The sequence below is a fragment of the Aythya fuligula genome, chromosome 5 (assembly GCF_009819795.1).
Source record: "Aythya fuligula isolate bAytFul2 chromosome 5, bAytFul2.pri, whole genome shotgun sequence".
NCBI classification, from domain to species: domain Eukaryota; kingdom Metazoa; phylum Chordata; class Aves; order Anseriformes; family Anatidae; genus Aythya; species Aythya fuligula.
This window is the reverse complement of record NC_045563.1, coordinates 15,442,483-15,453,271: the sequence shown is the minus strand read 5'-3', so window position 1 is coordinate 15,453,271 and position 10,789 is coordinate 15,442,483. Positions and strand designations below refer to the sequence as shown.

The following is a 10,789-nucleotide window of genomic DNA, read 5'->3' as shown; positions in this document are numbered from 1 at the left end:
CATAGCCACTCATAGCCACACAGTTTAAATCTACTGTTGACTTGGAAAGCTAGGGAGATGTCTCTTACCTGCTTTTCTTCCTTCTTGATCTAGAGCCATTAGTGGCTTTGCAATGTAGTTTGGAAGAATACTGCTTCCAGGCCACACCAAGTCCTTTTTTCTCCAGAAATGACCTTAGATATTTTTCTGGGACAGCTGTTTCTACTTTGTGCTGATCCAGAAGTGATTTAAAAATTCAGATAAACTGAATGGGATCAGTAGACCAGTTCTAAGCTAGTAGCTAGTCACTATTTAAATGTCCAGTGGTCTTTAACCAAACTTAGATTTGTGACTGAGAAAAGAAAAGCAAAAATATGCAGAATTTGGCAAGATTAATACACTTTCAAGAAGATTATTTTTAACATCAGATCTAATATAGAAACTTTTCCTTTTTCTGTTTTAATTCTGAGGTCATCTGACATCCATCCAGACAAGTCTAAAATTTTCAGCTCTCAAGAGAAAAGACTGTGAAGCTGCAAGGGAAACTGATCCTGTTCCTAAGACAGCTACTTCAAAGAGAGGGATATTAATATATGATTCTAGTGAATCTAGTGCACCTAATGTCCTAGCTCTTAGTCCTCAACATGAGATCTACTTGCTCCTTAACTGCAACATGTCTAGTGACTGAATAGTTTTCCCAGTGATCAGTCAGCCATAGCATTAAACCGTCATAAGCAATATGGCCATAATCAGTCCCTGTTTCGATGTTTTTTTTTTCTGATGTCAGAATAATTTAAATGCCCGGATATCTGAAGCAGCTGTACCAATGAATACGTGAGCAGAGACAAACACAGCTGCTTTCCAATTCAGCAACATTGTTCTGGATTTTCTTAAACATCTGGTAAATCAGCTGTTCCTCTAAGGCCAAGCATTATGGGTACCAATAAACTTTTACCTTGCCTTTGTGCTGGTGAAGATAAGCCTTATGCAAGGCATGAGAGCTTAATGTTGATATTAGTCAAGCCTCATTGCATGGAAAATACTTCTACATCAAGAATACACTTGCAACAATATTGTTGCCTCTGAAAAGCAGAACTAATTTACTCATTTAAATACTGTTGCAGATATTTCAGTTTGGTAACATGGCTTTTGTCCCAAAATGAAAATAACTAAAACTTTTGTCATGAATACAGATACATCCTTAAACCTTATTCCGTTAAAAACAGCATTAGCTGCAGTGACGTTAGCAATACAACCCCATTTCTACTATTAAAATCTACCCACCTGGACAAGGTGGGTAGAACCACTTTAGTTAAGTCAGTGCAGAACACAGAAAATTTTAAGGAGATAAAATTCCCCTAAAATTACCTATGGTCCTATAATCATTTTACACCTGTTGAGTACGGATTAGTGCCCTATCTTCATGGAATATATTGCAAGATAATCCCATCCATTAACCTAAATGGGAAATATTACCAACCTGAGAATAATATTTTCCATTAATTCACAAAAGCTTTGGGTCAGGCATCCACTTTATCCTTTCCATTGGGCTAAAGGAGACAACAGTGAAAAAGCTTTGTCATGAAGATGTGTCTTCTTAGCATTAGGGTCAACCAAAACAAAAAATCCTTTATGTTCTAAAAACATGCACAATGAACAGAGTACAAAAAAAAAAAAAAAAAAAAAAAAAAAAAAAAAAAAATTAAAGTATTTTATTAAACAAATAAGACCTAATAACTGATGTAAATATTGCCTGAGACTTTCTGTATAGTGACAGAAAGCTCCACATAAAAGGTACTGGGTTCATGCCGTTCTGAATCATAGTTTTCACAGAAAATATCAGCCTCCTTAAAGCTTTTAGGTTAGGGAGATTTATAGTGATAACAATAGCAGTAGTTTATCTGAGACAGTTGATCAAAATTCTAGCACTTATAAGCCCTCTGTGGAAACTACAAATTTAAGAAGTTGAAGACTAAATATTCAAGAGTAAGCTCACAATCTACACATATACAGTAAATTTTGGTTATGTGTTTCATTATGCTGGTGCCTTGTAACTTTTAAGGGGTTTACAACTTGGCTATAATTATCCACTATAGGGTGAAATTTGGCATTAAAATAACTCTTTTCCATTCTCTGTTCTTAACAAAATGTTACTCACTCTCTACTGGCACTGCATTCCTTGCACATGCAACACTCTCGACACATTTTTGGGTGTGCAAGCAAAACAAGTCAGGAATTTCACTTTGTAACTTTTCAAAATAGATATTTCATACACACAAAATATACTGTACTTTCCTTCATTTATCTTCCATTAATTTAGCCTTCAGTTTGGGTTCACTCACATGGCAAAAATGTGCAAATTCTTCATGAAGCAGGAGAAGTTTTATATATAATCACATAAAACATAACCATGAAGGCTTTACTTCTACCAGAAAAGCCAAATTACCATTAGGATGAAAGGAAATCATGCTGATGGCATAAAATTCACCACCAAAAATATGACATCACTTCTACTTCCCCACACTGTGCCAAAAACTTCCTGCATGTCTCCTTGAGGAAGGGGTACTTAAGCTTCTCCAACAGTAAAATGGAGTAATGCTAATGAAGTAGCTCCTTACCTTGGGACTACTCAGAAAAGTCACAGCTAAATTATTTGACAGTGTGCCAAAAGCCCTAAATAAAGGAAATAAATAGTTATATTCAGATTCTACTTTCATAACACCTTGGAGTTGTGAGTGATGCCAGCTTCATTCTCAGCAACTCACCCCAACATTGTAGTTTGCAGTACAAAGCCAATGGTTTGTGATGCTATGTTGCAAACCAGATCACTGAAATGATACCATCAGAGTCAGAGGCTGGCTCTTAATTCTGTTTTGTTTTGTGTGTTTGTTTGTTTTTTTTTTTTTTTTTTCTTGTTGTTTTGTTTTGTTTTCTCCTAAGAAAAGAATGTACTAAACCTACCTTGTCCACAGGTCCACATACATTGCTCAGGAAGGGAAGCCAAAGCCCTGCTGGAAGCTGCTCTGTTAAAAGAGACTGTTCTACATGGAGAAGTAAAGAGAGGAGGGGCTTCATATACATCAGTTGTCCCTCTTGCCAGGGTGCAGCCAAGATCAAAACACCATGCACAATGTTAACAAAGCACTCTGCAGTTACTGGATAGCAACCACTGAATAAATCCCCTCGAAGACTGAAACTCATAAAGATTTATTATAGTCTTTGTGCTGATGTAAATAAACACATGCAGACTCTACTGAAGATTCAATGCTTAGTTCAGAAATATGGGGAAGGCCCTTTGACTGGATATAATGTAAAGGGACAATTAGAACTTCTAAGTTGGCACATGCATCAAATATGTTTTGAGGTATACTAATCAGGTGTGGCTCCAAATCTCCAAGGCAAGCTAGCATGTTTGTCTGGATGAGGAGAAGGAAAGAAATGCAAACAGCAGTATTCAGACATCATTTAGAAGACAAGGATGATGTAACTTTCAACATTCAACTGCACAGGTACTTTCAAGCTATAAGTGTCATGGCCTTTCTCCTGCTGAGGCTCTATATTATTCCATTTAGTTATGCATTAAGTTTAGCTTTATGTCCTTAAGGGATATGTTTCTCTGTAGACAGAGAAACATTTTTTTGTTTTCTATCCTGAAAACAAAAAGTAAAAGAAGTCTGTTTTTTTTTAAGTTGTTTTGAAACTTCCACTCCTCCCTCTCTGTGTAGTTACAATATTCTGGTTTGTACCAAAACAATACAGGTTTCTATGGTTAAAGTTGTCAGATATTTTAGAGATAGGTCATTTAAACTTCGTATTAATTGCAATCTAAGGTATTGCAGCTACAACTGTTACCTTTGTATAACAGACTCTGTATATCAAATCAGGGTAAGTGGCAGCCCCAGAGAAACAAAGTAATTTGACTGAACTTCTCTGTCTAGATTTAGTCAAGTCTCCAAAGTAGGAAAACATAAAGTGTAAATGGAATGAAACCTTAAGGGAGTAGAACACAAAACAAAAACTCTTTGGGTTTTTGTTCATTTATGCTCCATGGTGTATAACCCCAGAGAACCAATAAATGCAGACGGAGCACAAAAATATATGAACTCACCTTAGTGTTGCAATTATTTATTTATTTATTATGACTTCCACTAATCCAAATGTTTGCTTCACAAGTCATGTAGGAAAGAGCTTGTATGGTTTATACTCCCAGGATCCCATTATGGTAAAGCTCAGAAACAGTTAAGTATTAGTAAAATTGAAGCGGGGATCAGGGGGGAGTACAGATTTTCAGATGAAATAAATCACTTTACGTCAGCCAAAATAATTTGACCTCTGCTTTCCAGTCTTACTTACTACACTTACACTTACTTACTTACTACAAGACTACTTGGAATAGCTATGGTAAATAGCATATTAAACAGAAACAATTTTTGGCCATCTAAATACAGAAGGCACAGATGAAGATATCCATCAGATTGCTCAAGCTGACTGTACACAGCAGAATGTTTCTGTATTGTACCCTTACTTCAGTCTGCTATCCCTCGCTTTAAATGTCCCATGTTATGACTTTCCCATTCAGGAAAATTTCATAAACTTAAACAGCTTAGTGTTATGAAGATTTATTTAGAGTGTGGTCCTATTGTATAATTATTCAATTATTTTTATAATGCATAACATTATCTGGAATAAGTCTTTGCTACAACAGCATGCCTCTGAAGTAGCTTATTTTATTTCTTGTAAACCTCCCCCCACTCTTTCTCTCCTGTGAGATCTGAAATTAATATTATTCATTTTACAACCAAATTTAGAAACAAAAAGTCCAAAGCTTCATAGAAAATCAGTGGAAGAAAATCAGTTTCAGCAAGAAACTGAACTTGTGTTCTAAAACCTAGATAGTATGTCAATACCATGAACCAAACAGCATGCTTCAAAAATAGCCAAGCAAGTTCTTCAGTCATATTAAATCTTCTGAGAATGGGTTTACACCAAGATGCAAGATTGTAAATTACAGTGGAGGAGACACAGACCAAATGAAAAAAAAAAATCTTTCAGACTCCTTATACAAGTATGAATATACAGTGCCTTAACTAGCTCTTTCAAAGCTTCTTTGTTAGAACTGAACCTGTTAGAACATTGCAAGTATTCAGGTCCCCTGCCTTGCGTTACCCTATTACACTAACAGAGAAAATAATGAAAATTGTTTTGAGGGATTTTAATTTTGGCTTGTAGGAGTTCATCCAAAATAAAAATCAAGGGAAACATCTAGAGCTTGATTATGTCATTGAAACACAACAATTTAAAGAGAGATTTTACTACAATCATCTTCACCCTGTGAATCATTTATTTTCTACTTTCTTGGTCCTTTTGATGCCATCTTCTCAATACTTTTTTTCCAGGCTAGATAGGATCTGATTTGGTAGTGTAAGAAGTGCAAGAGAGAGAGAACAAAACCTTTAGGTTTTGCCACACACTGTTGAGAAAAAGAGTGAGAGAATATTCTTCTTTCAAAAGAAGGTATAAGCATTACTCCTACTGGTTAATGGTACAAATACCATTTTTAGTAAGTAATCTAAAGCTTTTAGATCAAGATTAAAAATGCTTTTAAATTACATTTTAAAGGAATATTATCAACTCTAGTAGATTTACATCTACATGTAATATTAAGAACAGACACCAGAGACCGCAACATCAGGTTTTGGTAATCAAGATTTCATACGAAACTCAGATATTAACTCAGATTAAGGTACAGTATGATTTTAAAGCAATCACTGATGATTTCATCACAGCCTCATGCATAGAAAGCTAGTTTGGGTACTTAAGATTTTTGTTCTAGTGTAACATAATTTGCTTCCATGGAACAAAAAGTTGAAAATAAGTCCACAAATGGGCAAGTTCTGTGACCTGGAACTCCCACAGCTCTTGAGCACCTTGGTCCCCTGGAAAAATCTAAACATCTCTGAAGATATGAACTACAATTTTAAATAACTAGTACTAGTTATCAGAAACGTATTTAAATACCATCCCTTACAAGTCCAGATCCAGTTTAACTCTCACATCGAACTAAGTAGGCTGAAGTCCTTAACAGTGACTTCCAAAATTACCATCCTCCTGTATTTGCACAGAAAAAAAGCAAAACAAAACTCTGCCAAGCTCTCAGTGTGGCAGTGAGGCTATTTATACATGGGAAATAAAGGAAATATTTAAGCATTTGCAAAATCCTGGTGAATGCTCTCCTTAGACTTGGCTTTTTGTTGGCCAATTCGCCACTTTAAAAATCTAACGATGACTAAATACATAGGAGATGGTGGATTAAAAACCCTCTCAAGTGAGACTTCTTGCATATAACATAACAAAACACTTATTTTGAAAACTGTTTTTAGTAAATTGGACTAATTTTCAGTGTTGATTGACTGCAGTTCAATACAGTTTATGGAGATCAGATATGCATCTGATGCATATATGCAATAGGGTAGCATCTCCAAAATGCAACAGCTCTGTAGAACTAGACTTTGATACGTATCAAAGCAGAAGAATCCATTGAGAAGTTTGTTCTTCACCTTCCTTCTCTGCTGTGCTAAGTAACAAAAGAGGCTAAAGTTCTTCTTTTCTTCAAGAGACTAGTAGCTATGAAACTGTAAGCCCCCTAAAGGACTGACTTGTACAAAACCACAGTTAATTTCTTCCACAGCAAATATACCTACATCTCGGTACACTGAGAGCTTGCTCAGAGTTACTACATTTGTGGGGAAACACAAGTATGTTAGGAAATGTTACCTGAGCAGATAGCCACTGAGATCCTCCCCATTGCACTAGCACCTACTCTATGTACTGCGATACAGTACCCATAAAAAAAAAAAAAAAAAAAAAAAAAAAAAAAAGAGAGAGAGAGAGAGAGAGGAGAGAGAGAGAGAAAATTAATATCTATATATATATATATATCATGCAAGGGGGAAAATGCATGAGGACAAGCAACACAGCTGTATAGAACATTTCTGGTGCCACCAGAAGCAGTGATGAGAGCATTTGTATAAACCATTATCTTGTCTAACCCGGACAAGCAGAATGGATACAGGTGAGGCGTTGGCTGTAATTAAAGAAAATCATCTCACTTATTGCTAAGTAATCGTAACTTCTGAAGGAAAGACATGACATGCAGATTTCTAGCTGGAAATTGTCTGCATTGGCTTCACATTGAATTGTTTTCCATTTATAGTCTTCATTGACAAGGAGAGGGAAAGGCCTTTCTCAACAAAACAACCTAGGGAAACGGCTGTCTTGGAGAGGTAGCTCAGCTCTGGGGGAACGAGTGCTCAGAGTTTGAGAATCATAGGAAAAAATGCATAAAACAAACAGGCATGAATTTTACAAGGACAATAGGTGTCTCTACTACAAGGGCCTCCCAAGGGGAAGAGTAAAGCGAGACCTGCCTTCCTAATATCAAAGGTGCTGTCTCAAAGGGGACAAAACTTCGATTTGTAACTTCTGATTGAACATCTCTGAGAGCAACATGCAAGTGCTCATACCGTCCCTGCTGAAATTTATTAACAGCAGATCTGAACACCACCGTGTGCTCGTGCGATAGCTTTTCGGGACGGACATCGGAGACAAACTCTTCAGAAACTCAGCAGGGCATCGGTCCAGAAAGCAGGAAAGAGGGAGAAAAGTGCAAGGAAATACAACAGAGTAACAAGTGGGAGGCTGGTTTGCTTTGCCTGCAAATAGTTTTGAAGATCATCGCTTCCAGCTTGACTCAGGTTTGCGAGCTGGGAGCACAAAGGAGGTGAGGGAGCAGCAACGGGGGCGGGGGATTACCCACCAGGGCTGTTAGGGGGAGAAAAGAAGAAAATAAAACTAGAAGAGAGCCAGGCGTGCTGCCGCGGGCCCAACAAATCCCCAGATCGATATGATTACAGGCGGATGGAGCGAAGAAGGACGAGAGAAGGAGCAAGTTTGCAGCCACCCGCGGCCCACGGCCCGCAGCCTCGGCCCCCAAGGGTCCCTGCGAGAAACCGGGGCGGACCGGGCCGGGCCGAACCGAGCTGGGCCAAGCAGGGCCAAGCCGTGCCAAGCCTCAGCGCTCCGCCGGAGCCCTCCAGGAGGCACCTGCCAGCCTCCTCGCCGGGGGCGACCGCTCTCTCGGGCCCTGCAGGCGACAGGTGGCCGGCCCCAGTCTCGGCACCCCGCCCCGGCTCCCCCCGGCTCCCCGGGGTCCCGTTGGGCCCCGTTGCGCCGGCTTCCACGGCGCAAACCCGCCTGCAGCAGCCGCCCCTCGCCCCTGTCCGCCGCGCTCGCTGCTGGCCCGCAGACGCGCCGCCGTCTACCTGTGCAACACCTCCGCACCACATTTTATTTACACGCAATCAACTCGGGGTATTGTACATTATATACAGATAGTTTCCCCCTCCGACAAGGCAGAGCCTGTGCAAGATAGTAGCATCCTCCGGAGCGTATCCTACAGTCCACGGGAAGCGGCCCCCCGCGAGGCATCAGCTGTCGGAGTCCAAGTCGCTTTTGCCGTCTTCTTGCCTCTTCTCCGGAGATGTTTTGGACACTTTATTCCATTTTTGCGCGTTTTCCGACTCCTCCGAAGACGACCTCTTTTGCCTCCTCCATTTCGCCCGGCGGTTTTTGAACCAAACCTGTCGGGCGAGGAAGCCGGGTGGTTATGTTAGAGGGACAGTTAGGGGACAGGCAGATGGTTAGGGGACACGCAGCCCCCGCCTCCCCGTCCCTTCCCCCCTCGGGCGCTGCCCTGTCCCACCCGCAGCCCCTCGCAGGCGGCGGCCGTGCTCCGACGGGCGCTCTCCCGCCTGGGTTCCATGGGAGAACGGCTGCCGCCGGCCGCCCCTAAAAGGACACCCTGGGGAAATGGGAAAAAATAAAATAAAATGCGTCCCAACCCATCTCAACCCCTTTCCCCCCGGCAAACCTGTTGCTCTGGAGGAGCCGTAGAGAGGCGCCTCCGCCCCGCGCGTTTTAAGGCAAAGGGAGAGGGCAGCCCGAAATACCTCCACTTTTTCCTCTCTTAAATGCACCCTCCTGGCCAGCTGTTCCCTGGTGCCCACGTCTGGGTATTTGGTTTCCTGGAAGAGGTTTTCCAGCGCTTCTAGCTGCTCGTCAGTGAAGATAGTCCGGTGCCGTCTTTTTCGCCTGCAGTGCAGCTGGTTGAGTAACTGCAGCTCCGTCCGGGACAAAGTGCCCACGTTCATGTAGGGCAACATCTGATGGGGAACAGGGGACATCAGCACTGAGCCAGTGCCCTCGTAACCTAAGGACAGACAGACGAGACGACGACAGGCTTTCGCATGAGACTGCTGCTCCCCCCGGAGAATCCCCCGCTCCCCGCCACCGCCTCCTAACCCCGCGGCTCCGGGAACAAAGAAAGCCCGTCCGGTCCTGTCCGGTCCCGTCCCATCCCATCCCGTCCCAATCCCGTCCCAAACCCGTCCACATCCCCGCCGTGCCCCTTACCTGCGGGGGGGACGCAGGAGCACTGCTGAGCTCCCAGGGCCGGCACGGCCCCACAACACGAGGGGCCCACGGGGGACGCGGGCACATGCAGCTGCCCGTAGTAGTAGTTGTTGTAGCCGAGCCGGGACCCGCCGACCGCCGGCAGCGCCGAGGCCGGTGCCACCGCCCGGGAGTAAAATCCGCCGTAGTCGGAGGCGCTGCCGTAGAGCGAGTCCCCGTGGAGGCTGGGGAAGACGACGGGCGCGGCGCTCGGGGGCAGCAGCACCGAGTCCTTGCAGCGAGGTCTGGCCGCCAGGATGTTGTCGATGCTGAACATGCTCACAGGCATGCCCCAAACCGTGCCGGGGCAGGGCAGCGGGGACCGGCCGCGGGGGGGAGGGAGGGTGGTTGCGGTGGAGGGCGGGGGAGGCCGGAGGAGACGGGGAATCGAAACTTTTCGGAGGAATTTTGGAAAGAAAAAAAAAAAAAAAAAAAAAAAAAGAGGGGACTCGGAGAGAAAAGAGCGGAGCTTTTTCCAAGGGCAGCTGGCGGGCAGAGTGTGCGTGTGTGTCTGCGCGCCGCTGTGCGTGTGAACGCGCGTGTGTGTGTGCGCTGGATCCACCCCTGGAACTTTCCCCCCTCAACTCTCTCCTGTTTACTGATCTCAACCCAGAGGGCTGCACGGAGTATAATCCATCTGAACCTCTTCCCTTTTTTATACCCAGGCGACGTCATCCTGGATTTAGTTCCTGGTAATATGCAGATGACAAACAAAACCAGATTTGATTTTGCACCCCCCCCCCCCTTCCTTTCGGTGGGGAAGAGGTGGGGGGTTACACAAAGGAGTGAAAGGAGCCTGGGTCTGTGTATTGAGAATTAATGAAATTAACGTAATCCTTTCCATTAGTGGGTTTTTTTGAAAGGCCCCAGATTTAGGCTTGATCTCTGCTGCACCGGCTAATTGCCCAGGTTAATCTTATTAATGCCATTGTGCAGAAGTGGTTAGCAGCTCCTAGCCTCGTCTATTATGCACCTACTTTGCTCGTGTTAGTTCACATTAGTGGGTGCGATTTCCTCCGTCTGAAGCTCAGATTCGTTATTTATGCTTCGAATTGGTTAAGAAGCAAGTTTTTTAAAAAAATAATAAACTTCGGTATAAGCATGCAATCCCCCCTCCCCCCAAGTGTTTCTGTTAGCTGGGTTTGAGTCCTGCGTCCCCCGGCTCGGAGAACTGAAGCGGCATTGAGGAGTGTACGTTGCTCTGATTTAAGCTTTATGCACTGATGTAACAACGTCTTCTGCTGAGTAAACGAACTATTTTTTTTTCCTCTTTTCATAGATCACCTGGCGGAACTGAGAC

The 10,789-nt window shown here is 43.0% G+C and overlaps 1 protein-coding gene across 1 annotated transcript; it reads right to left on the bottom strand.

Moving 5' to 3' along the window:
* Window positions 1–8,465: 8,465 nt before the first annotated feature.
* GSC (goosecoid homeobox) lies at window positions 8,466–9,778 on the bottom strand. The gene is made up of 3 exons (XM_032187693.1): window positions 9,451–9,778; window positions 8,988–9,247; window positions 8,466–8,618 (listed from the first exon to the last, which is right to left on the bottom strand). The coding sequence occupies exons 1-3, from the start codon at window positions 9,776–9,778 to the stop codon at window positions 8,466–8,468; spliced, it is 741 nt and encodes a 246-aa protein (XP_032043584.1).
* Between the last annotated feature and the right edge of the window lie 1,011 nt (window positions 9,779–10,789).